At 44.0% G+C, this 27635-nt stretch overlaps 1 protein-coding gene across 1 annotated transcript in view; it reads right to left on the bottom strand.

The window, feature by feature from the left end:
• Positions 1–27635, bottom strand: part of dntt (deoxynucleotidyltransferase, terminal) — a 78198-nt gene that overhangs the window by 36680 nt on the left and 13883 nt on the right. Inside the window, exons 4-9 of the mRNA XM_042066189.1 lie at positions 23627–23797; positions 21299–21370; positions 20837–20960; positions 18489–18621; positions 8584–8686; positions 1115–1366 (exon numbers count right to left, since the gene is read on the bottom strand). Coding sequence (XP_041922123.1) covers positions 1115–1366; positions 8584–8686; positions 18489–18621; positions 20837–20960; positions 21299–21370; positions 23627–23797 — 855 coding nt within the window. The remainder of the gene's footprint in view (positions 1–1114; positions 1367–8583; positions 8687–18488; positions 18622–20836; positions 20961–21298; positions 21371–23626; positions 23798–27635) is intronic.

The following is a 27635-nucleotide window of genomic DNA, read 5'->3' as shown; positions in this document are numbered from 1 at the left end:
ACCCTTTGCCCTTTTCGAAATGCTACTGGCACAGAGACATGTACAGTATTCGGTCAATTAACTTAAAGGTGTAGGTAGGCTATAGCATTCAGACTGGACTCCTACACACTTAATGCATGCTAAATAAATTGTTATATATTGCTTCATTATAGGTAGTCTGTCTGTAAGATTTCATATTTCTCACTTTTTATGGTGATTAGGCCATTCTGACATACTGACTACATCCTGACATTTTTGCTCTCTTTTTATTGCGATTTAATAAACTTTATAGACTTCAACCATATTTATTCCTTCTGGAGTTAAGAATGAACTTAGATTAACGTAGGAATTGAATAGTGATTGTGTGGCCTATGAGGGAACACCCAGTGATACCCTTGCTACCATCAAATGGTAGCCTATAGCGATGTGGTCAGGATATACATCAGTATACCGTGGTCTGCATTACCGGCGACAATGTTGTGGTCCGCCTGATCACAGAATTTATAGTGTGCCCACCTCTTTTTTTTACCACTACACCCCTCATTCTTATGTGTGATACATTGACAGGCCAATCACAATGCAGAATTCTTCACAGAGGAACCACATTAAACGGTCTTTGTTCAATTGTGATAATCCATTTTCAAATTTACAGAACTACTAAAAGATCTATGATTAGCAAAGGTTCGTATCAGAACTTGAGCCCCTGATCTACAGTTTGAACGTGAAAAACAGTTCTCACTTAGCCTGGGTTTCCCCATGCTTCCTTACACGCGCAATTTTATTCACGCTGCTAGGCAGCCTGAATTCCATGGACTTCGCTTTCAGCTCAAAGAAGGAACCAATCACAGAACGGAGGGGGGACAGCAAGACGATGACGACACACTGAAGCGGTTATGAGCTACGTACAGACGCATTTGATAGACATTCGTAGCACCCAATAAACTGCTCTGGGCATTCGTAAACCATGTTTCAAATACGAGAAAATTAACGTGTAGTTCCCAGACCCCATCTCAATGAGATTAGGTCTGACGTTGAGCCCCTGATCTACAATTTGAAGGTGAAAAACAGTTCTCACTACACCCTCTGTTAAGATCCTTTTTTACATTTAGTTTTTACATTCCCATGGGCCTCTTACCGTGGACCCACTCCAGCCCAGGAGAGTGTAGGCAAACCGGTCAGCCGGCGGAACCACCAGATCCAGACGCACCGCCCTCCAACCCCTGCGGTCATCCTGGTCACATGACAGAGCGCCGTCCTGGACCGCCTCGGCATTCAGCTGGATGATCAAGAAGCATTTTGGGTAACGGTCCATGGCCTCGAACCTCCGGCAGGGCATCCGGTTGCCGTCAAAGGTGGATTCCTGGTACTCCGTGTACAGCAGAATGCCCTGACAAAACACAGGCAGAAGGAGTGCAAGGCTGTAAGGTTCACTGCATCATTTAATGCGTGCCCTTTTGCACAGACGATTACACAAGAATGTCTGGGTGCAGACAAGTCTAAGCGTGGAACACCAAGGAGTTCTCTGTGGCATTCCAGACATTCTGCAGTTCCACTCTTACAGTGCAGCTGGGGAAGGTATCCACTGTCTGCCTGATGCTTTATTGTGTGATTACCATTACACAATGGGATTATCTTTTTATATTAGAGTACAGAACATAAGGCTGGGCAGGCAATGGAGCAGATACAGTGATAATGAATACGTGGTGTGTGTGTGTGTGTGTGTGTGTGTGTGTGTGTGTGTGTGTGTGTGTGTGGGTGTGTGTGGGTGTGTGTGTACAGTATGTGTGTGTGTGGGTGTGTGTGTGTGTGTGGGTGTGTGTGTGTGTGTGGGTGGGTGTATGCTTACGCTTGTCAATAGCACCACCACCAATTTCAGTAAAGTGAAGAGCACAAATGCACAAAGAGCAAAATATCATGTTTGTGAGTGTGTGTACTGTATATAGGAGTGTGTGAGTTGGGCCAGCAAAAGCGAGCAGTCGATGCTGAGAGAGATGCTGAGAGAGACAAAGAAAGGAGACAGTCGGTCAGTCAGTGGCGTCCAGGGAACAGAGAAGAGGCTCCAAATTGATTTCCTCTGGGCTGGTCCCGGCCTGATTATTCCTCAGGCCTGATCTGGGGGAGAGAGAGAGAGCGCTAAGGCGATTAACATTACAAATTGTCAGTTTAATTCTAAACGGGCAATAATTGTTGATCCACCATGTCCCTTTCACAGGCCTTAAATCTGCTACAGCCAACCTAAAAGAGGGTAATTGCAGACAGACTGATGGCTCTCACCCTTTTCGCCAGCCTAATGACCACTATGTGCAATTGTCGAGCATACCGTCTGAGTCAACCAATCACTTAAAACCTTCCTCAGCTCCACAGCTTCTATCTCATCCGTTCTCTTTTACACTTGCTTGCTCTCCTCCTGCCTCCCTCTGCTCTCTTACGATGCATTGCAGCATATATTTGTGTTGCCAAAGCAGTAACCATGACAGTAATAACAATAACAAGTCACACAAAAAAACAAATAACTGTAAAAGTAGTACAAAAACAAAGTCTATAACAAGGGGGACATGATAGAAGAGTTTCCTGTGAGTAATAATGTTTTATCATCCCTCCGGCTATGGAAAGATCTTATATACCGAATGGGGACTAAAATCAACAGTCTCTCACATTTACAGCCCAGCCCATTAACCGTTTAGGAATCCATTCTGGTGAATATAGATTAATGTTGTTGGCTTTAAAGGAAGATATATCCCCCCTTTCTCTTGGGCTTAGCAGTCTGCCAATGGCCACATATAATGAATATTCTCTTGGCAGCCACATGTGTTTGGAGTCCCTGATCCTGTACTCGAGGACTTGCCCCTGCTGTACAAGGACACATACATATATTCTCCCAAATATTGGCCCCAGCGCAGCTTTATGTCATCCTCTGCTGTAAATAACTAAAGGATAGTAAGGAGATGGAGATATTGAATTGCATATCTGAACTACCTGAGTAGGAACTCTTAGGTTGTTCACGTTGATTCTTAACCACCTACCTCCTCCTCATATCCCCTCCAAACACACACACACACACACACACACACACACACACACACACACACACACACACACACACTTCAACTAACTCTCATGCCACGACCCCACGTTGTAATTAACTCCCGTTAGCGCCGATATTCACATCGCCTCTGATGGAATTCCCCCGACCCCTGTCTCAGCGGGATCGGGTGGAGGTGCGCTTCTCGCGTGCAATTACAAGGAACATTTCGCCTCCCCATCAGCGCACGACAAGAGTCATCAGTCACACGGGCCCACTGCAGCAGCACCAGGGGCAGTCGCCGCCGATCTGCAGTGCATGGGAATGGCTTAGTGGTAAACCTTCAATCCTCCTGCTCTAACCCGCCATTATGGATGACTAATGATCTTATCAATCTCGATAGTCTACTCCGCTGTCTGACATCTAGATAATGAATGAAGTTTAAATGCAAAATCTTTATTTAAAGCTACAGTATGTAAGTTTTCAGGTTTGCTGTTCCTGAGTTCCAGAGTTTCTGAATCTAGCTCACTGGATAGCCCTTGTAAGACTACAGCGAATTTCCCTGAAACATTTCTGGCAGGCTTAGCCTTGAACCAATGACAAGCTCAAAGTCATGTACTGTCCATTTGTGGATGGACATGGGTGAGGTATGGAGGTGAATGGAAGGGATGGATAGCAATAATGAATCTTCTTAATTAGCATACCCATTTCATCCAACAGAATATCTTTGAAACAGACTGCAGTAAACTGTGGGTAAAAAGTCTTAAGAAGAGGAACAAAAACTTTACAACTATAGAATATGTCCATTCATAAACAAATAGCTTTGTAGATTATAAGTGTACAGCTCTTCTATTCTTTCTTTTTTCCTATGTAGTGGTGAGTACATTAATTGTAGTGAGCTCAATAATACCAAATGATGTTTTTTGTAATGTTGGTTGACTTTTCCATTCATTTGACCTGACATACATGCAAATTCAAACAGACATAAAGGACACACAATTTGTGATATATGCAAACATTGACATACAAAGGCAACACCAAAGCAAGATACAAAAACAAATTACCACAAAGAGGGAAATAAAGAATGAAAAAAGAAAGAGAAAGCAAGAAAGATAGAAAGAAAGAGCTTTGCAAATGCTAACTGAAAGGTCAGCAATTTCAAATTAATTTTTTCCATCTCCAGCTAATCTTTTCAAGTTGTCCGGCAAACAGCTGACACACTAGTGTGGCTCGACCCCCGGAGGACATCGGGAAGCGGCCGCAATTGGGAGTGCGCGACACGAGGCGCTCTGATCTAATGTCACCCTCTCCATGACTTGCGCACGCCAACTTCAAACTCTGCCTTCAAGTCCCCCAGATTAACGCGTGTTAGCAGAACACGTTTGAAGCGTGTTTGACTCTGATTCGCAGCTTTAAGCCAACTGGTGAGACTGATTGCTGAAATTACCACAGCATGTGAGATCGTTATAGGGTGTGTGTGTGTGTGTGTGTGTGTCTGTCTGTCTGTCTGTCTCTTTCTGTCTGTGTATATATATGTGTGTGTGTGTGTGTGTGTGTGTGTGTGTGAGTGAGTGAGTGAGGGAGAGAGAGAAAGAGAGTTTATTTATGGGTGTGCTCTTGTAGGCCACAAGCTATTCTATGCTTCCTGAAAGAAATGGTCTTTCTACCACCTTTCCATTTCCATTTGATGTTAACGTAATAAACTGAAATCTGATCGTAGAGTAAGAATAACCAAACAAAATAATATTCATCACCTCAATACAAATACATCCATACTGCTCTCATACAAACAGTCTATGACACAAACTAACAAAGAAACACACAGGATTCCACACACATGCACACACACACACACAACTCATTGTTCATGTAACTTGCCCTACAGCTTTTCTGATGCCATCATAACCCTATCCCAGTGCTGTGGTTTATAGAGTCGCTGTTTTATCAAATCAAATGACCACCCACCATTTCCTCAGACAGCAGTCGTAGCCCCATCCTCTAATCTGCCATCGAGTCTCAGGACGTATCTGTGTCGTGAATCATGCCACTGGCAAGCCCGAGCTGCATCTCATCTGTCCCGCGTGTAAGCTGCTGGCTGACCTTGTCTCTGCACCCAAGTTATGCTTTCATAACCGCTGGGGAGATGGGGGGTGGGGTGGTAAAATGATGAAGCCCATTTTTACAAGGACATTTTCAGATGGATGTATTTTTACCATCCCGCAGGCCCTCCAAAAAGACAGGGGGTGGGGGAGAAGCAGGTGGAGTGAGATGAAGAAAGTTGTGGGTGATATTAAGGCTTGATGTCACTGCACCATCACCCCCACCCACACACAGACACACAGACACACACACACACACACACACGTATACAACTTTACACTCTCCTCCAGCACACTTCCCGTGGAGAGTGGTGGAAAGGGTGGGGGTGAAATGGTGGATGACAAGGTTACTCGCTTTAGTGGCGACCTCCGCTACCTGCACTTAATCAAGGGCTTCACACGCACGTGTCTGCTCTTGCCTCCTGGGACCCGAGCCTGGTGGCTGCACAGCTGGTGTGTTTTCATAACACCCTCCAGCAACCACACCTGCACTTTTGGCGGCGCGCGCGCGCGCACCGGGCTGAGTCGCAGATCTATGCGGATGTTTTCTAGCCACGCTACAGTAGTTAATGCGCTAGTTAGCGCTAGCGGATGTGCTAATCAGCGGCACCGGTAGATGTGGAGCCGGGGGCAAAAACGAGGGGAGGAGGGGATAATGGGTCCTGGGTGTATTTTTAAAACTGCAATGACAGCAGCGCTAGAGATGAAGAGAGCGAGTTGCGAAGAGAGCGAGAGTAACGAAGGAGGGAGGGAGAATAAAAAGAAAGAGTGAGAACGAGTGAGAGTGAGAGTGAGAGTGAGGCACTAGCAGTTTAGAATCGGGGCCCAAGCATTTCATCAAAAGCCTCCTACTCATTATTTTTCCCTGCACTTATCGACCTCTTGGGTGGGGGCTGGTGGCGAACAGTAACCCCACAGCCCCCTCAACTAGTCTTTCTCTTTTTTGTTTGCATTCCCAAGGTATCTGCCCACTATTAACCAGAAACTGCTATGCAAAATGATCCAGCAGGGAAAATACTTTTTAAAAAATATGTCCTATGCTGCACTTTTTTCCTTCGCCTTTTAGAATTATACAGTGACCTGTTAAAACATAATATGTTAATGACTCCCTCTCTTACTCATCAAGAATCAGTAGCATCACCACCGTCTGTGGACAGTGGGCCTCCCCCCCTACACCAGCTCTTTTTTTATTAGCTTGCAGTGGATTGTGAACATGCTGCAGAGGTCCCGAGGGCACGATACACTGCCAGCGGGCTAGATCGGCTCTCTAGAGGATACTCACCTGCCCAGGGATGCTTCCTGCCACAAAGCCTTTCAATATAACAGGCCATTTACCAGGACATGCTGTAGGTGTACAGACACATAAGGTGCGGAAGACTGCTCTACTTTGTACCCCTTTCTCCACACATCTGGTGACTGTACCTGAAAAACTTGGTCCTCTCAAAACTTCTGTCCTTAGCCTCGGTTGCCTGAGTCTGTCGAGTATGACTCTTTCCATCTTTCAACCTGAAAACTCGAGTCATTTTCTCTTCTCCACCTCCTCAATCCCCAGCTCTCCACCCTTGAATTTGTACCCCTTAATACCGATCTCAACTTCCGCCACAGAATTGCTTTGGGCTAAATTCAGTGCTCTGTCCAGAGGAACCAATTTCAGTGTTGAGGAAACCTGCATCAACAAACTCTTATTTGTGGAAAATCTATGAAAAACCTTTTGCTTTTTGGGTGCAAATCTGGTAGTAGCCCTCAAGAATACTATATTTCTATTTTTCCCACTGTAAGAGTGCACCTTTGAAGTTGACCGTTCAATCATCTATCTTGCTCCCTCAACTCCAGAGCAGGCCCACAAAGGAGCCTGAGCTGAGTTAGGACAGGAAGACGGATAGAGAAGAACAGGCGGAGAGTTGCAGATAGAGTGAAAAGAAAGCTGGAAGACCTTTAGACCGACGTACCGTCTGCCAAGCAGAAAATAAGAAAAGCATTTAGCTGCTAAAAATAGAATGACTGACACAAAGCAGCAGGCACATCATGGACTGTGGCTCCTGTATTTAATGCTGAACCGACATTTTGTTATGTTCACATTACATTTATATAGGTGTTAGAAGTTATTAGAGCTGACACATCCTTATTGAGGAGAGAAGAGCCCTGCCATTCCTGAAGGGGTCAACAAAGCATGTTTTTCCCCCCTGCTTTTGTTCTTAGAGTTGAGAAAAGCACTCAAGGCTCTGTGAGCCTGTTTATCACAAGCGTTTGATGTTCTGACCTATTTAAAGAATAATGACAGTGGAAGTGTTTTTCTATTAGGAGCAAGAACAGCGCCTTGCTCCACCACATACGTACGCACACAGATACGCATGCACCCGCACACACACACACGCACAGACGCACGCACGCACACACACACACACACACCCAACTGTTCACTCTAGCATACAAAAATGCACAGCAATTAATCCATACATGCACACACTAACACATACACACACATAACATACACAAATTTAAATAAATGTATACCAGCACACAAAAACAAACACTTGCAACACAAAAGCATACAGTAAAACACAAACAGTTAGTACAGTAGCTTTATAAACACACTGATCACATCCAACTCCTTGATATTTGATAGAATGGGAGCATATCCTTCTGCCACCCATTACTTATTATTATTCCAGGCACTTGAGCCTTGGCTGTTGATCTGCTTTCATCTCCATAAGACAGTACCCTCAAGACCCCAGCAATCAATATTTTAAAAAAGAAACACATTTTATTCCCAGAGAGAGTGGATGAGATGGGGGGGGGGGGCAAAGGGCTGCTTAGGTTCATCTTCTCCCTTCATTCATGCCTGCTCCATCCAAAGTAGCAGATACAATTCCAGATAATGACAAGACTCAGGCTTTTTCCAGTGTTTTATCCTTAAGACAGTCTGACATGCCAGCAATCTGCATTGCCAGATACGGCACAAATTCTGATATCACTGACAGTGTTTCCATAGGTGTTCCCCTCTAATGATGCCCTCCATTATGCACTCAGTGGTGTATTATAAGGAGGACGTGCAGTTAAGCTGTGTCCCCTGGGCACCTGGTGGGCATATTTTTTACATTATGTGTGCAGCACGGCCATCACACTCTAGCGCTCATTATTGTAGCGCACATGCTCCGGCGATTAGAGTGTATGTGTGGGGGCAGTGCTGATCCTATGCATCCTTGAATGCATATAGGACATAAAGTACCACCACAACCTTTGAATAATGCAGTGGTAATGCATTCACAAGCACCCGTGCAACTGTAAATAGACCTTGCGTGTAGTGCAACTGCTGTGCAGCAATTATTGAAATGGAATGCACTCTATGAATATGAGAGTGCTATTCCCTGTACCTGCTACATCATACATGTATCAGGTTTGAAGGGTGTGCTGTTTGTTTGCTTTTCATTCCAATAAGGGACTTCAATACGCGTTCAGCATTCAGGCAGCATTCAGACTTACTTGGTAGTTGAGCCTGTCTATCACACGGAGCAATAGCCCTTCTTCGCTTCCGACCTCAGGTGTGGTCAGTATGTAGTCCACGTCATGGCCAACCTCCTTCCCCCTGCAGACAAGAGACCAAAAACCAGACTGTCACTCACAAACCCTGCATGCGCAAGAGCAACCTCACATCAGCGTACAGGCCCAAAACGATGGATGTACTTAGTCACACTTGTTGGGTTAATCAAGAGAGAAGGCTCGTGTCTGGGCATAGGGATGCTGCCAGGGAAGTGGCGCGTATGGGTATAATAGCAGCGGATGGATTTTTTCCCTCCCATTGTTCCAACAGCCAATTTGTCATGTGTCATTAGGTCCACCAGTCTGAGCTCCTCCGAAGTCGTCTTGAGCTTTATGAGATTGCGAGCGTCTAGGCTGGGATTATGGTAATAAAAATGCCAGAGACTCCACTGCGGAAGAGCAATGCATGAGAACAAATACTAAATCTGCTCATCCAAAGTCAGGCGTCCACTGAGTCTCCTTGTCATGCAAAATGCCTTGATAGAAAGCAAAACAAAAATCATTTTGCTACTCTTATATTAGTTCCTAATTGTTCCTAATATTTAGTGGGAGTGTGATTCATAAAAAAATGAAAAAAGGAATTATGGGATCGATTTGTATGGAGGGCATGTAATGTTCGGTTGTTGCTTCACTGAACAGCATTTAAACTTGGCCATTTATCCTAACTAGCTGGCGTTCGATTTGCATGCAGAATATGAGCTCTGTGCTGCTGTCAGCATCCACTGCTTCCCTCCCGTTTGGCTCCTTTCATTTATATTCTACCTCTCAGAAGTAATTTCTTATTTCGAGACACTACAGGTGAATAGGGTAGACATTTTAACAAGCAGATATCACTATGAAACTTCCCCAGTTGGTTACTTACATTATTATGAGAAAAAAATGTATTACAAGTTTTCTGTAATTTAATGTTTACATATGCAAATTAGGCATTGTCTAATTAAATATGCGCGAATTTGCATACATTTTAAGGCACGAAACCTGAGCATTGGATACAGCCAGGTTCAAAATTATGTTTTCATTGTGTTCAGATATTACATGGGGAAACATTTACAGAGGGATTTATGAATATCTACTTTTGTTATCCTGTAAATCGGAATATGATGTCAATATATCAACAAACCCCTCTGTAAAAACCTTCTACATATAGTTAGGCATAAGTCTGGAAAGTTTGGTGTATGTAAGTGCTTCTGATGGGGAGTTTTCGTGCTCAGAGTGGGAGAGGAAACTCACTTTGAGAAAACAGCCTTGAAAGACAGCCAATGAGATTCCGTTTTTTTAGCCTAGACTCGCCTTCGAACTTTCGCGATTGGTTGCTGATACAAAGGAAGTGTCCATATATGGATTCACATAGGAAAAACAGAGCTTTCCAATGGTACTACACATTATATGTTTTAGACCACGGTCGCGGGAGTGCATGCAAGGTTAGAATGCTAACTTTTGCTGAATTTAGGAGAAATATACAGGCGCGAGTCGACTTAATATAATGACATAAACACCTAAATGTGTAAATCTGACTTTTTTGTTGTAGTAGTGTGATAGAATACATAAAGGTAACATACTAGCTCAAAATCTCGAAATTGACCAGTGCATGAAAAAACACTTGCTGTGTCTCGCCTTACAGGGGAGCACTCCTCCCTGATCTAAATATTCGATAACTTGCATACAGTCATGTGTGTCACTGCCTCCACTAAGAGGATCTCAATAAAGCACATACACACACACACACACACGTGACACGCATCAAACCCCCAGACACCCACCACCTTACCACACGCACGCGCACACATACACACACACACACCCCAAACCCCAGACATCACCACCTTACCACACATGCACACACACACACACACACACAGAGTGAATGAGTGTGAGACAGAGACATTGCACAATGTGTGCACAAACAACAAAGGGAGCAAATATACTTCTCTGCCTTTGATATGCAGAGCAAACGTATGGAGTTAGCGAAGCAGATATCTCAGTGAGAGGCCGAACTGAACTGCCTGAAACCTTAAAAGCTCGGAGAGGATGTTAATCAATCAGTGTCTCCCCTAAAGGCTCAGTGATTTCCTTTCAGACGTTTTTCTCACATTGGCCTCGCTGGCCTCTCACAGACCGTTGCGATGCGCTCACCACAGGCACCGAGCCACATTCTCATCAGAACTCTGACTCCAGACAAAAAAAAAAGAAGGGAAGAAAAATAGTGTTTAAAAATCATGGGAACCCATAAGAGTTTCAGAAGCTCAGATGGCACAATAGAGTCCAGCCACTGTATTAGACATGAAAGGGCCAGAGAAATGCCCCAATACAATGAGAATGCACCCAGGCTGCTCAGGCGGGATTAAGGGATAAACTGTCACACGTTTTTGATCCCGCCGGTCCTGAAGGAAGGCTAGCTAGCCGCCGCCACTGCCTCCACAACCTGGACTCTAGGTGGGGCTCTGTGGGGCTAAGCTAACCACCCCCTGCTGAAAAAAAGAAACGCTGGCGTTGTTTTTATTGGGCTGATCGGCAGGCCTTTGATGGGAGTCCAGGGGCGGAAGAGTGAATGGGTGCAGAGCCTCCCCATCTCACGGTTAAGAGCACAGCAAAAGAGAGAACAAATGGCTCCAGTATTGCAACGACTCAGGGTGTAGCGCAGAGGTGCGTTTGATCTCCACCAGCGCTGCCACTGCTGTGCAACAGTGAACGTGACAGGGCATTAAACAAGGAAAAGAGAGTGACAGAACAAGAGAGAGAGAGGGGGGGGGGGGGGAGAGAGGAAGAGGCGAGCCACTGCCTGTCTAGCCCCGTGGTCAGTGGAGGTCACAGCATGAATAATTCAGACGAGGGGAAAAGTGTGATCATGGCCATTACAATGCAGTAAAGCAGACTAGCTCTATCGGATTTGCTTAGCATACCGAGGACAGAAAGTCAGTCAAAAGTTGGCTATAACAGTATTGGTTGTATAGGGTGTGTCTATTCAGTTCAGATGATGAGTTCACACAAGTTAAGATGGTTTTTAGATATTTCCTTTTCACAGTCACAGAGTGGTACTGGTACTTACTAATTAAAAAGCAATACCATGGCAAAAACATATATATTTATCTTACAATGGTTTGGTTTGTAATTGCAATAGGCTTGTTGAATGGTAAAACTTGCCCAGCCACCAACTTCATACATAAACCAAGAACTTTCAGTTGTACTAAAATAACCCTGCGTCATATTTACACGAGTGAGCCATTTATCTAAAAGCATTTTGAAAGCACAATGGAGAACCAGACACCTCATATATGTCAGCTCTTCCGTTTTGAGCAGAGGCTGAATCAAAGCTATCACAGTTCTGTCAGCTGCTTGAAAACTAAAGCGGCGGTGGCACACGCAGCGGAGAGATGTGCCAAACAAGACTGTGAAGCTTGGACGAGCATGAACAATATCATCAAACTTCGGCAGAACTTCAACCAAAGAGTAGCACTGAAAAGATAAAAAAAGAAACACAATAGAAGAGTCATTCGTATTAGGGGCCTACAGCAACAGCAGCATCAGGTATTTGATGTTCTTATTCGTGGACCATGGCAGATGTCCTTGTAATTAAAGCGTGAACATGATTGGGCCCCTTAAAATACAGACTCTCGCGGGACAGATACCTCTGCACTGTGCTCATCCCCTCCAGCCTTTTCTTTTTTAACACACTGGGTACTGTTAAAAATGGCTTTTATTTCTCTGGCTGCACATAAGTGTTAATTAGTGCACCGTACAGTTCAGTGCTCCCGTGAATAGATTCAGTCGCTCAGAATTCACCTTGCCTCACAGACAGACAGATGGACCGTACAACGTCCTCCTCAGTGGACAGACGCAGGCGGAGGGTGTCCAGCATCCGGGACACATGTACTTCCATCTACCGCGCTGGCCCACTGCGTTTGTTTTTGGACAGGTTTCTAATTAGCGCAGGCAATAAGACTGGAGTTGACCCCCGTTGTGAGATTGCGAGACATAAAGAGACCGTCTCCAGGGCTCAATTTGCTGTGCTGGCAGAAAAAAGGCTCAAGTACACAACCCAATGTGTTTGTCCTTAATAGGAGGAATGGAATGGCGAGAGAATGCTCGTTCTAAATTAATAAATGTGTCATCTGCATAAATAGGGGTTTACGTGCAGTCAACTTGAAAGGAAAAGGGGGCTTGTTATTCAAACATGCGCCCCGTGAGTTAATTTGAAGTGAGGGCTCTATTAAAGCGAGCGTGGCAGCTTTGCACCAGGTAGTGCTGGCACTGGGCTTTTAGTCGCTTGGCGCATCACATATTCCCTTCTCTAAATCAACCCCAGTCAGCAAATAAGGGGAGGGAGGGAGAGAAGGAGGGAGAGAGAGGTGGGTGGTTCAGATGGGGAAGGCAACTGTGCTGTATGTCTTCCTTTGCAAAAAGGTGATGTTTTTATTTCTAATGGTAAAGCTTGACAACTTTGTGTGATCATTCAGCATTAAGCAGCCCTGTCACATCCCCCTACTGCCACTTCTTCTAGACGTCTGGTGCATCTCCTCCGAGATGCAGATTGATGGACTTTTCAAACGAAGCCACCAGGCAGGGGGTGGGGTGGGGTGTAGGGCAAAAAGCCATCATTCCCTGAACCTAAAAAGACAGCTATGTGGCAACCGGTACCTGCTGGGCCTTGTTACCCTGAAGCAGGGAGCGTTGTATAGCCCCTGTTGCGTGCATGAGGGGCCTAAATTATTAAATGTTTTTTGAGGTACATATGAGCGCAAATAAAATATACACAAGGAGATGACAGGACAAAAACAACAGATGAATAATGCAGTACTTTGGAACCATTCCTGTGTGCAAAGCTCTGTACAAACACCTTTAAGTACGTGGGCTCTCCTCGCCAGAAATTATGGCCGTAAAATGAGAGATTCAGCATTGCTCCCTTTATGTGTGTGTGTGTGTGTGTTTTAATGGCCTTCCATTACTGGAAACCCGTGAAGACGGGATCCAAGAGTCTCAGAGACTGAATATTTATTTCATGGCCAGCTTCTACTCACACAGTCACAAATGGCTCGTCTTTCACTTCAAAAGATATCCTCTAATGTCAACAGACAACGTTTTATGTCTTGTTTTTTTTTTGTTGCTTGAATACCCCATACTGTGGTGGCTGAAGCAAATACTTCACCGGAGACACTGATGAATAAATTAAACAAACAGCGGTCAAAACAAAATGTTCTCTTCACAGAGTTACTGGCAGAGAATTGAGTTTGTTTGTGTGGGGTTGGATGCAAATGGTTATTGTATACTTAATTAAGCATAATCAAGTGCACGGGAGCAGTGTAAACAAAGACAGAGAAAGTGAGAGACAGAGAAGAAAGTGTAAGATGAAAGGGAAAGAAATTATGTGCAGAGCAGAATAAATCTCTCCGGAGCTTTTGTAACGTGCTAAACACACAACGTTACCATAACCCACTCTAAACTGCACACTTGTCGGTTTGATTGCAGTCTTGTAAGTTGGATTGCAGTTTAATCTAATAAACATTTATGGATGTGAAATGTATCAGTGTATTAGCAACACTATATAAGGATGGCTTATTATGACCGCCGCTAGCGTAGCGGTGATATAGGTTTAGTCAGAATTTTTTTTCTTCTGGATTTATTTCTTTTTTTTTTTCTTCAGTAATTTTGTGTCAACGATTCCCAGAACACTGAAAGACCGGGCTGCACGAAACTTGGTGGGCATGTAGCTCCACAAGGATGACACGGAACCATTGATTTTAGTTTTGAGTTTTGATCCGTCACTGTTCTGTGAATAACTCGAGAACCGTAGGGCCTAGGAGAACCACATTTTTTTGTGTGTTGCGCTCAAGGGGCCATCTCAACCCATCTCATAACCACTCATTTACGGTATAGCGCCACATATAAAAAAAATTAAAAAGCAAAACTGAGACTCTGTAATCGTAGGTATCTTTGGCTGACGTGTTCAGAACTGCACAAATTTGACCTGTAGGATCACTATGCCACCCTCTGAATGCATGCTGAGTTTCGTGGAATTCCGTTCATGGGGGGCCATACAATAAATAAATTAATGTATACATTTAGTGACTGTACACAAATCAGCCTGCAGATGATGGTGGTGGAGGTTACCGGATGAAGTTGAAATGTATACACACACACACACACACACACACACACACACACACACACACACAAACACACACACACTCACTCACGTACATACACACACACTCACTCACGTACACACAAACACACACACACTCACTCACGTACACAAACACATAAACACACCCACAAAAACACACACACATAAAGGCACACATACATAAACACACCCAACATTACCCCCCTCCCCTCCACACACACTCACCAGCGAACACACACACAAATAGAGAAGCACACATATACACAGAAGCAAACACACACATGCACACACTCATTTACATACACAAAAGTTGCAAGAGGATGGAGTAGATGGAGACAAATAGACAAGCTTGATTTATTTTTGCAGAGAGAATGTGCAGGACTGGGCGGCGGTCATATTTTGTGTGCGGTACATCTAGTTAAACACATTGCACTCACCCTAAACTCTAAAAACTAAAGACAAGTTGATACGAGGAGGTACCAGAGGAATTGGGAATCCCATGATAAATCCCAAAGCAACTGGGAGGAAAACGTTGTTCCAGTGACGCCGCGCTGTCTTTTCACACTCTGATGTGGCGCCGACAGTTGTGCTTTCTATCTATTTTTAATCCTCCTCCTAAGCATCTCAAAGCCTTGTCACCAACCCTGCACAGCTGTCCCTTCAATAAGGCTAATGTCAGCAGCGTCAACAAATCCTCGACACGCTTTTCCAGCAAAGAAGTGCTGTGGCACTGAGCGTTTTACAAGAACATGGGGGCTTATTTCCAGAAACTTTCTACCCCTAGCCCTACCCCCCCCCCCCCCTCCACCCCACCCCCTTGCTGCCTTTGAAGGGTGTTTTGAAAAAAATGTTTGGCTTTGTGGGGATTGGGTTCACTGCCAAAGCTGAGCGCCATCTGAATATTTGCAAGTAGCTTTGAAACTTCGTTAAAGGTTAGGGGGAGATCATTTTTTTCTCTGAGTCAGACAGTAAAAGCCGGGAAGACGTCTTCATGAGTGACCAGACTGCATGGATGAAGGGGAGGCTTTGAGGATGAATGCCCCTGAAGTCATAAAAAAAAACCCGTCAGGCCAGTGAAAGCTCAGTTCAGAGACAGTGTGGGTCTTCCATATATCATTACGGGGCACTCAAATGCAACTGAATATACTAAAATATCCTTTAAAAGAGAGAAGATTGTCTATCAGTCAGTGGATTTACATTAAAAAATATTTCCGGACAGTCAAATTATCATAATATTTGAATCTACAGTAATTCTACATATACATACACATTAATAGTTCATCTAACCATGAACACAAAGTAAGGCAAGCATGTGACTCTGAATTGATTTCCGATATGATTTCTGAGTGTTTTAATATTTGTAAGAGACTCAATGCCCGCATAATCTTGAATAACTCCCTTATTTTCATCACTCCTGGCCTACATAAACTGTAAGAAGTCTGGAACAACCAGAACTCATCATATGGCTGACTGCCCAGCCAACAATCGGAGAAGGAACTTGATAGGTGATATGACAGGTGACCAGGAACCTAATGGTCACTCTGGCTGAGCTACTGAGAGAACTGGTCTGCGGATGAGATTAACTTCCAGAAAGACAGCCATCACCACCGCATTGCTTTAAGGACAGAGCTGTGACTGCATGGCTTGACTTTACCGTCTTAAATGACAACTCAGCTTGCAGATTCACAACTTCTATCTGAATAGTCTTCTTCTGTGTGCAAAATGTTAATTTCTTTCTTCATTGCTGTAATTTTTGTCCTTTTTCTTTCGAATGCTGCCAAGTCACAAATATTTTTCTCACACATTCACACTCCTTGTTCACCAATAAAGCTTTTATATTTTCAAACTGTGTTTTGGATTTGTACTGAGCACACCTGCTAGTCATAGATGTCCCATCCATTAAGGGAATAGCAAGGAGACCTCAAGACAAACATTCTAAAAAAAACAATAAATTTGATGAACGGTTCACCACAGGTGAAAACACCCACTACCATTGTCTTCATGGAGACTCATGGGAATTTACATATGCAAATGTTGTTTTTTCTCTCCTGAATACAGGTCATAGGAATATGCCTGGTGTTCACACACACACACACACACACACACACACACACACACACACACACACATACACACACACACACACACACACACAAAAGTGTTCACAGCGGATTACCAAAGTAAAACTGAACATTGCAAAAGCTCTTCAGGGACTTCAACTGAAACACTTCATTAACAGGAAAAAAAAATACAAAAACATGAAACAATCCCATTGGCTAGATGCTACTTCTCATCTTTATTCTCGTAAACAAACCCAAAGCTAAACAGATGACTCACTGTGGCTTTGCAACTCTCAAACAAAAGGAGAGAGGAGAGAAAGTTTGAAAACAGCCAGAGAATAACATTTTCTTCTAACGTCCACTTCTCAGACAAGAAGCAAGTAGCCATATCTTGAGTTATTTTACATTGCGTCATTGCGCCCAAGTTATAGAAGGCTCCTCGGTAGCTTTGAGAGCTCCTCTACAGGGAGAAATAGGGAGACAGAGAAGGGAAGAGAGAGAGATACACCTCCAAGTTTGCCATGTGCAAGTTCTGAAAAACAGTTTTGGCATCTGCATCTCTCCATATTTCACCATCACCCGCAGCAACAGGGGGGATGGCAGCAGTTGCAGAGGGAGAGGTGTCAGCTGGATAAACAACAGAAGTTTGTCACTCCCACTGCGAGCGGAGGGGGGAAAAACAGTTCCTGGCAGACCAGCTTGCCACTGAATTATTTAAGATTAGCACCAGTAGTTGAACATGGTGAAACTTTTTTTAATGGCTTTTCCTGAACCTTGTGCTCTCAAACTAAAGCTCAAAGGAGGTGAGCACATCCATTGTAATACAAAAGAGCTCTATGGAGAACAATAACGTCAGCAGCAGGCACAAAAGCCTGTTCGCTTTATCTCCACGACCACGTCCTGTGGCTGTGGCCTTGGATGTCATTATCAATAGATTTTGGTTTACTTGCCATTGCTATCTGTTATTGTATGAAGGTCTGTGTGACCTTATTCTATTGAAAATCTGACAAGTGACTAGGCTTTCATTACCTTCACCAAGGAGGTTATGTTTTCATTGCGGTTGGTATGTCCGTGTGCAGAATTACTTAAAAACCACTGGGCCAATTTCATGAAACTGGGTAGAAAGGTGTAGCATGCCAGGGACAACCCCATTATATTTTGAAGTGGTTCTAACTCAACAGATTTAGTTTCACTTTCACTAATGTTGCCAGTTACAGCACTTGGCTTTCGCAAAGGTCTGTGTTTCTGAAGGTCTCTTCTACTTTAAGGTGAATTAAAGACTTCTGCGGTGAAACAGAGAGGAAATGAATGGTCCAATGGGCATTGGTAGATTCTTTATTTCACTGGCCTTAGATGAATGGTCCAGTGGGCATTGGTAGATTCTTTATTTCACTGGCCTTTGTTCTACTAAGGGGCAAATTGAGGGCATAATGTGGTTACGATGTTGTTCTTTTGAGGAGATAAAAAACAGCAACAGGCAGTACAGTTTTTACATAAATGCATGCAAAGAGACAAACACACACACACACACACAAACACAAAGAGTGTATCACAAAGGAAAGATGCAAAACAGACTTGGAACTTCCTTTCTGATAATTCAGACAAAAGTGCTAATTCTGACTATTTCAAAGCTTTGCACTGGTACTGAAACATCTCATGTCTTTTACCTGCGAAAGCCTCCTGTCAGAACAACAGAGGCGTTGGGAGAGATTTGGTGAACGGCCTCCTCGACGATGCGCCCAACGGCTTGCGCCTCGGCTTTGGTGACTGCTCGGGAGATATCAGCATAATAAAGGAAACCTGCAAACAGTAGCCAGTTACAACACCTTCCACTGATAGTTTCAAATGCTTGTATGGAAATGAGCAACAATACATTTTAACTGATTCCTTCGAGTTGTTTTTCTCTCTGGGAAAATCAGATATGGTAGCAAGAGGCACTTCAAAGGTTTAGGAGAAAGCTTACAACTGATTACCCGCAGTAAGAAACAAATTAAAACAACTCTTACTTCGGCAGCTTCAATGTATGATGTATGATGCACATTACCAATCTGATATAGCAGAAGAACGTGCTACTAACTACTAACTACAAATGCTATCATAACATGCTGTGTCACTACCGCAGTGATAGCATACTCTACATCACCCACATCACACATAAGTCCTGATGTCCTAACTTAACAAGAATGTTCCAAAACACTGAGACCCTCTGTGGCCATTTACTCCAATGAAATGACATATTAATATCAGGTACTCAGCGTATCTCTTGTCCGTTATAATGATGGACGGACTATATTGTTTCAGTTTCACATCATCGCATTAACAGTCTCCTCAGTAAAGCGGTAATGGCTATTAGAGATCCTGCATTTAGTCCTCCATTAATAGGTCCCCATTTTTCATTATCAGCTTCTCACTAACACTACCCAAACACAACCATTTCCACCTTTTAACTCTCTGCATTAAAGTAAGGCCTTGTTAATGCATAGGTGAAAATTATTAATTATCCTTTTAGTCGTAGCAGGTCGAGTACTTCATTAAATCCACAACAGGCAAGAATTCCTCATTTGGCTGCCTAAATCCTCCGTTCCACACATACATCTAATCCAGTTAATTATCCCTACCAGTGTCTTCCACAAACACGCCGGCCATTTTTCTCCATTTTCCTCGTCTTTTTTCTGCAATCTTCCCTTCAGACCAGAAATGATTAGGGTGGTAAGGGGACGCTCGGCCCCAGCTCATATACTGTATGTCTGGGCCAAACTTCCATCACCCCATTCAACTTCCAATATCCTGTCTGTAGTGTTTCATCGCCAAGCGGAAACATGCGACGGGCATTTCTGGGATCGTTATGGTGAAGCAGACAGCGTGTTCTTTCTTTCTAGAACTTATTCATTTTTATATATTTTTTTAAAAAACAAAATAAAAAAAAAAAGGATTTCATATTCATCTTTAACGGGAAATGGCTGCACTGTGCAGCCAGAGAACAGTGGGAGGGTTATATTTGGGTTTAATTTTGATTCAAATTAACGGTGCAGGTCAGCTTGAGGACATGCTCCAACGATTCTCTCCACAAAGCAGTGTGTCCCTGTCACTATGCTACATCCAAATGTAGCCATCACTGACCACCTTGAAAGGCACTAGGCACTTAGAAGAGTTCTAGGAAAACACTCACTTCTGCTGCACCAGCACATAGCCTATGCATTTGGGGTCTGGATCTTTATGCTATAACATCAATTGATTTCCTCAGGAAAGTCTATGTACTGTACTTTCAGTTAAAATGAGTTTTGTGAGTGTGAATTAGATCATGCTTGACGGAACACTACTTCAATGCTGTTTCACAAAGGTGTAAGATAAAATAGACATGCTTTGTATGCTTGTACTTGTATGGGTTTTCAGGGCCCACTTAAATATTGGATCATAAAACATCAATTTATGAGAGAAATTCAGAAAAACGAACGAGAGCGAGATGTGCTGGGCCTTTGTGTGGATGACCTTTTCACAGGCCTGATTGATGAGTATGTGGGTTCGCATCTCAGTCGGACACAAAAAAAAGAGCTACCCTTTAGCCATTCGAGATGCTTTCTTTTTTTTCTTTTCGCTGTCATCTCTCGAGTGTCTTTTGATTACACAGGCCCCCATATGGCTGCGTGTGCCGTGTCAGTGGACCGTGTTAATAATCTAAAGGACAACGCGACTGTTCCCCGAAATGAAACCCTCTCCCAAAGGATGTAAACGCACAATGCAGATGGGAAAGGAGACAGGCGTCACAGAAGACACATTTTAACAAGGCTCGGACTAAAAAAAAGAGATGTAACTTGTTCGGCAGACTGCCATCTCTATCAGGCAGGACACACATGGTTTATGGCTCACTCTGGTGTGTCTGTGTATGTGTGTGTGTGTGTGTGTGTGTATGTGTATGTGTGTGTGTGTGTGTGTGTGTGCGTGTGTGTGTGTGTGTGTCTGTGAGAGAGAGAGCGTGTGAAATGGGAGACTTCCTGCTGCTGCTGCAGATTCTCACCTGCTCGCTGCATTCGGTTCAGATGGACGTGTGGCTCGGTGACAACCTCCTCCAGTGTGCGAAGGCCTTGCAGATACCACTTCTCTGCTGTCTTGGGCCCCACGCCCCACACGCTTGTAAAAATCTTCCATTCAGATGACGTACACAGACACACACACAGTGTTATGCAACAGTTATTAAACTCAATGCTCAAAACTCTGGGGACTTGCATATCAGAGATGACTACATAACTGGTGAATTGTACCAGATTTGGCACAGCAGCCACTCACTAAAAGCTGACTGGGAGCTGAACACCCCCTCTGGCAATACTACTTTTGTGGAGTCCTGAAGAACATCTCAAATTCTGCTTTAAGCTGGAAATGTCCATCTCTACCCCCTTACTGACCTACAGTACAGTACCTCTGTTTGGTTGCTGCTAACCGCTACATATTGTAGCAGTGTTCCACTCTGTTAATCACTCACCTTCATTGTTTGGAATTTCTTGTCACTCAGTATGGCTTCAACTTTGGAGGATCTGCCACACTCCAAGATTTCCTGTTTAAATAAATTAATTAATTAAATTAAATAAATTGTTTGTTTGTTTGTATTTCCCAGTGTTTTTATATCTATTAAGTTTCACAAGAGAAGTTTCTTTTACCCAAAACATCCATTACGGTTTATAATCTCAGGACTGCAAATTCAGATAAAGGTTGACTGAGTTCAATAATGAGGAAACCCTATGTATTTTTGGAGCCCCCCAAACTCAATTGGAATTCTCCCTGGCCCCCGTCTTAAAAATGGGTTTTGTGTTAGCAGTTGGGTAGTTTGTTCCTCTCCGGGGCACAAAGCTAATTTGCCGGTCACAATCGCAGTGTCTTTATATCACATTCATCAAAGTCATGGAGGTAGCTAATAGCTCATCCCAGTGCAGGAACACATACTCCAAGCAGAGTAACTGCTACTGCACAGGAAATCTTTCTCAACCAGAGCAGTGAAGTTACTGTGACAGAGGCAAAGACAGAGGAACTGATTAAAAGTCATGCGTCTCCTCATGCTCTGAGGGGAAACTGTTTGCTATTTTAATTGGTTCCAGTTGTCATTTTGCTTTGATGTACCTGAAGAGAAATAGCAATCTCTGCATGTGTGTGTGAGTGTGTATTACGTATGTATATGTAAGTATGTATGCATGTCTGTACAGTATGTGTGTGTGTGTGTGTGTGTGTGTGTGTGTGTGTGTGTGTGTGTGTGTGAACACATATGCATCCAAGTATGCACCAAAAAATACCCAAGCATATAGAGCAGAAACAAACACACACACACACACACACACACACACACACACACACACACACACACACACACACCTTTCACCCTGCGGCTGACGCATCGGCGTTCTGTCACACTGACTGAGCAGACCTCTGACTGTCTCTCTGTCCTCCGCACTCTCTCCCCATCTCAGTGACTTCACAGCGACTGTCATTCCCATCTGAACCCCTCCACCCAAACCCTACCCATCTGCCCGCATCCATCCATCCATCCATCCATCCATCCATCCATCCATCCATCCATCCATCCACCCATCCATCCATCTATCCACCTATCCACCTATCACTCCACCTGATTTGTTGTTTTGCTTTGTTTCTCTCTGCTTCTTACGGCCATAATAACTTCATACTGTATGTGCAGTGCATCATTTCCTTTTTTTTCCCTTCATGGGATTACCAATGGCATGTCACCGAACATGCTGAAGTTGTGTAAAAAGGCATATTAATGTATCGCATAAATCATTTTACAGCCCCATAGAGTAAGATGGCACCTCGCCTATCTTGATTCCCAGTGCTCATGTAAAGAAGACTCCTCATTTGCATGATTGAGCAGTGAGTGAATTCTCTCCATCAGTCACTAAATTATCTCTCTCTTTCTCTCTTTATCCTTTCATCTCTATCCTTTTCTTCCCCCTGTTGTGATGACCAGAAACATGAGTGGCTTAGAGGAGCACAGACGGAGAGTGTGCGTAGTCTAGACATGAGCACTGTTACAGCTACTTAATTTCTCGTTAAAGAATTCACTCATACACACACAAACATACACACACGCACGCACACACACATAGACACACACAGACATACACACACACACACACACACAATCAGTAGTCTAGTCTCTCCACTGCTACTGTGATTATACCTTTCCCGCTGTCATTCACTGCAATCTAACGAGAAGCACTAAGGGATTATCTCTCTGTCTCTCTCTCCCTATCCCTCTCTCTCTTTCTCTCTCTGTTCTTTCTATGGCCACAGGGTCAGTATGTGTGTTGTGTATCCTCAGGCAAAGCTTTCTGGCTGGTTGGAGAGATGTTTGAGTATGGGCGTGTATGTTTGAGTATGGGCGTGCATGCGCATTTGTATGCGCATTTGTGTGTGTGTGTGTGTGTGGTGTGCTGTGCGTCTGTATGTGTGTAAGTGTGTGTCTGTGTGCATGTGTGTGTGTGTGTGTAAGAGTGTGTCTGTGTGTGTGTGTGTAAGTGTGTGTATGTGCGTGTGTGTGTGCATGTGTAAGTGTGTGTGTATGTGCGTGTGCGTGTGTGTGTACGTGTGTATGTGCGTGTATGTGTGTGTGTGCATGTGTGTGTGTGTGCATGTGTGTGTGTGTGTGTGTGTGTGTGTGTGTGTGTGTGTGTGTGTGTGTGTGTGTGTGTGTGTGTGCACGTGTGTATGTGCGTGTATGTGTGTGTGTGTGCATGTGTGTGTGTGTGCATGTGTGTGTGTGTGTGTGTGTGTGTGTGTGTGTGTGTGTGTGTGAGAGAGAGACCTTCATCACGGCCCGTGTTTGTTCCCCCAGGCAGGGCAGTCCCTCCATGTCCCCCAGGCCTCGCAGCATGGCAGGCAGGCTCTTCAGAACCGAGGCCGCACGCTTGAAGGCCAGAGCCGGACCTTTGCTGTCGCAGAAGTCAGAGTGCTCCGCCAGAAGTTCAAAGGCATCCTACAGAGGGAGGGACGGAGAATCAGAGAAGGAAGGAGGGAGGGAGAGATGGAATTTGAATTCATAAGAGTGTGTGTGTGTGTGTGAGAGGTAGATAGAGAGAGAGAGAGAAAGAGAGAGAGAGACATGTCAGGTGCATACTTATGCTTCATCTCCACTGACCCGTAATGACAAGGAGACAGGAATCAGATCACACCGGCAGACATACTTCCTCCCCTCCCTTCCTATCTCTCTCCAGTCCTCTCCTCTCCTCCCTCCAGTCCTCTCCTCTCCTCCCTCCTCCCCTCCCTCCTTCTCTCCCCTTCCCCTGTAGAATGTCAGGCCTGAGTGCCCGGGTCTGTTCCGTATGACCGTGCACTGACATTTGTGTTTGTCAGCAGCAGAGAGGAACCTGTCATTTTCAACTCGTTCACAACAAGATCCCCCAAGGGCCAGTGCTACACATCCTCTCTGTAGAAACATGGTGGGGAAACAAAGGCAAGAACTTCCTTTTCACTCTATGTGTAAATGGATGTGTGTGTGTTTATGTGTGTGCGTTTATGTGTGTGTGTGTGTGTGTGTGTGTGTGTGTGTGTGTGCTGTCCGCATGTTTATGGCAAAAGAGGATATGCATTGGGGGTTTTGTGAGGTTGCTTTTCCTCGTAAGCCTCTTGAATATGGTTGTGACAGGCTGTAGAGGGAGGTTGCTGCTATTCTCTGCACATGAATATTTCATTTTGCTTAAAGGGTGCATGTACTTAACAAGAGATGCATTTTCCAATCAGACAGGCAGCCTTCAAATAACCATAACAACCATATACAGTAGCCTTCTCTCTATAGAATGCATATAGTCACGTCAGCATCCCCTTCAACGAATTAGCACTATAGAACAGACATGTCAGAGAGCACATAATGTTCCAAGTCCTCACGATATACTGTAGGTTTGCATACAAGATCATATATGCTGCATGTTGGGCGATCATCCTGTATATGCTGTATGTTGGGCGTTCATACAGTATATGCCGTGGGTGATTATATATGCCGTATTTTGGGTGATTATATATGCTGTATGTTGAGCGTTCATACAGTATATGCCGTGGGTGATTATATATGCCGTATGTTGGGTGATTATATATGCCGTATGTTGGGTGATTATATATGCCGTGGGTGATTATATATGCTGTATGTTGGGTGATTATATATGCCGTATGTTGGGTGATTATATATGCCGTATGTTGGGTGATTATATATGCTGTATGTTGAGCGTTCATACAGTATATGCCGTGGGTGATTATATATGCCATATGTTGGGTAATTATATATACCGTATGTTGGGTGATTATATATGCCGTGGGTGATTATATATGCCGTATGTTGGGTGATTATATATGCCGTATGTTGGGTGATTATATATGCTGTATGTTGAGCGTTCATACAGTATATGCCGTGGGTGATTATATATGCCGTATGTTGGGTAATTATATATACCGTATGTTGGGTGATTATATATGCCGTGGGTGATTATATATGCTGTATGTTGGGTGATTATATATGCCGTATGTTGGGTGATTATATATGCCGTATGTTGGGTGATTATATATGCCGTGGGTGATTATATATGCCGTATGTTGGGTGATTATATATGCTGTATGTTGCTGTATGGTAATTACCACACAAGTGAGTCCAAGAAATCTTGTTTCTTTCTCATCGTGATGGGCTTATATGGGAATAACTAATTGGTCGTTACAAAAATGAAGTGGATGCCTGTGTCCCCACACAGCAGTAAAAACAGTGGTTAATGAGGCTCGACTTCATTCCATTTGGAGTTCGTACATGATCTCCTTCTACATAAACAATGATTCCGTTACATCAGCGTCTCTTGACACAGACACGGACACAGCCTTCCTGACCTGGGAGCAAGTCATGTGTAACTAACCTCATATGGGCAAATTAAGCCACTAAAAGTCACTCAGTCAGCCAGTTAGTTCGGCCAAGGTTGGCTCTCCTGGCTATAATTGGGGCAGTGGCCCAGTTAGGAGATCAGAGACCCTGACCTGCACCAGGGCGAGGCCAAATGAGATTTTTCCCCAGACAGCAGGCTTTGGGTCAATGAAGCACACGACCCCACACCGAGCGCCCAGCGACCCGTGGCTAATGTTTGCAGGGTAGGACAAATGTAGCCTGGGTGTTCCCATGCTGCCTTGCGCGCGATTTGATTCACGCTGCTAAGGCAGCCTGGAGACCATGGAGCAAATTTTCGCCTGAGATAGGGGACCAATCACAGATCAAGGGGGAAAGCAAGACAATGATGAGCTATGCACAGACACATTTGATAGACATCCGTGGCACCCAATAAACGGATCTGGGCATTTTTTTCAAATACGAGAAAATTAACGTTTGGTTCCCAGACCACGTCTCATTGAGAAGTGGTGGCGCTAGCCAGGCTAGGACAAACGGGCAGAGAGGAAAGATGGCGCTGCTTGACCATGTCAGCAGAGCATAAACAAAACACAAACATTCACACACACAGACAAACATTCACACACACACACACACACACACACACATACACACTCACTCACTCATCATCATCTCATACAGAGTAACGTTCTCATACACCTTACTCTTCATATATGGACCCTTTCAAGAGAGTTCCATTATCAGCATCATAGTTGGCCCCACAAGACTTCCTTTTTAACATTAAATATGTTATCTTAATGCAGAGGAAGTAGATTGGGGCCCAAATAGAATGTTCAAGCATTGTTTTTGTTTTTATTGTTGAAAGGGTCTATATATTCATCATCCCAAGACACACAAGATTCTCTAGAACACACACAAACATGCACATGCAGTGTACATGTAAAGGTCCAGCCATTTCACACCAATTAATCGGTTCACACAAAGCGCTTTCAGATATAACCTCCGGAGTACATGCGGAGGTTTGTCAAACGGAGGTCCTACCCTTCGGATGATTCAGATATGATGCTAACCTGCGGACCTAATACTGACCTTATACGGACGTATGTGTGAACGACATACACGCACATTACAGAATCTCCGTGTGGTTGTTGAGTGAGGGGTGGGGGCTTGTAGAGTTCACAAGATGTGAGATATGACGCAGAATAAATGCAGCCGCTGCCTGTCACAGCTGCTTTTTGTTTACAAAAGTGTAGCCTATGCATTATGTAGGCTAAAGAAGACAAATCTATTGTGCGTAGGCTAATACTTGAAGTAGGCTAGTCCAGTAAGCAAACAGTATTTGTATGTGTGCTTCGAATAAACACATTTATCTGTTTTCAACGTTATGTACCAGAATTACTTGGCTATAGAACCCCACATCTGGTTTGCGTTGGAGAGAGCATGCACAAACTTTATGGTAGGCTACCAGCCAATTCAGTAGGCTAACTCAAGACTTCAAGGCCATCATACAACGTTTTTAAGCAATAAACAAAATACTAACATAACAGTGAAGTTGTTCATTTTTTCATGGTTTATTTTTTCCAAAAGCATCCTCTCCCCATGTGTCTATTGCTTTTACGTAAGGAGCTTGTAACAAAGTTGGCTTTTCTTCGTTTTCATTTTCTCTAGGCATATATGCTCAACAAATATCAGCGAGCTCAGCGAGGTATCAATGAACAGAAAACCGTGTTGGCTAACAATTTATTAAATACTCCTGTTATTGTCGTCAACGACGTCGCTGTAGGCTACTGCCTTTTCAGCGCCTTCTGCTTATGGTGATTCAGTCTTTTGAATTCGTTTGGCCTTGCCATGCAGTTGTAGGCTACAACGTCTCTTGCTGTTCCCTTCATGTGTTCTATCAAAATGTTGTATGCCCTCATGGACAGTAGCTCTGTGATGT

Source organism: Alosa sapidissima, chromosome 16 (genome assembly GCF_018492685.1).
Source record: "Alosa sapidissima isolate fAloSap1 chromosome 16, fAloSap1.pri, whole genome shotgun sequence".
NCBI lineage: Eukaryota > Metazoa > Chordata > Actinopteri > Clupeiformes > Clupeidae > Alosa > Alosa sapidissima.
Note: the sequence above shows the minus strand (reverse complement) of the source record. Positions and strands in the feature narration are given on the sequence as shown.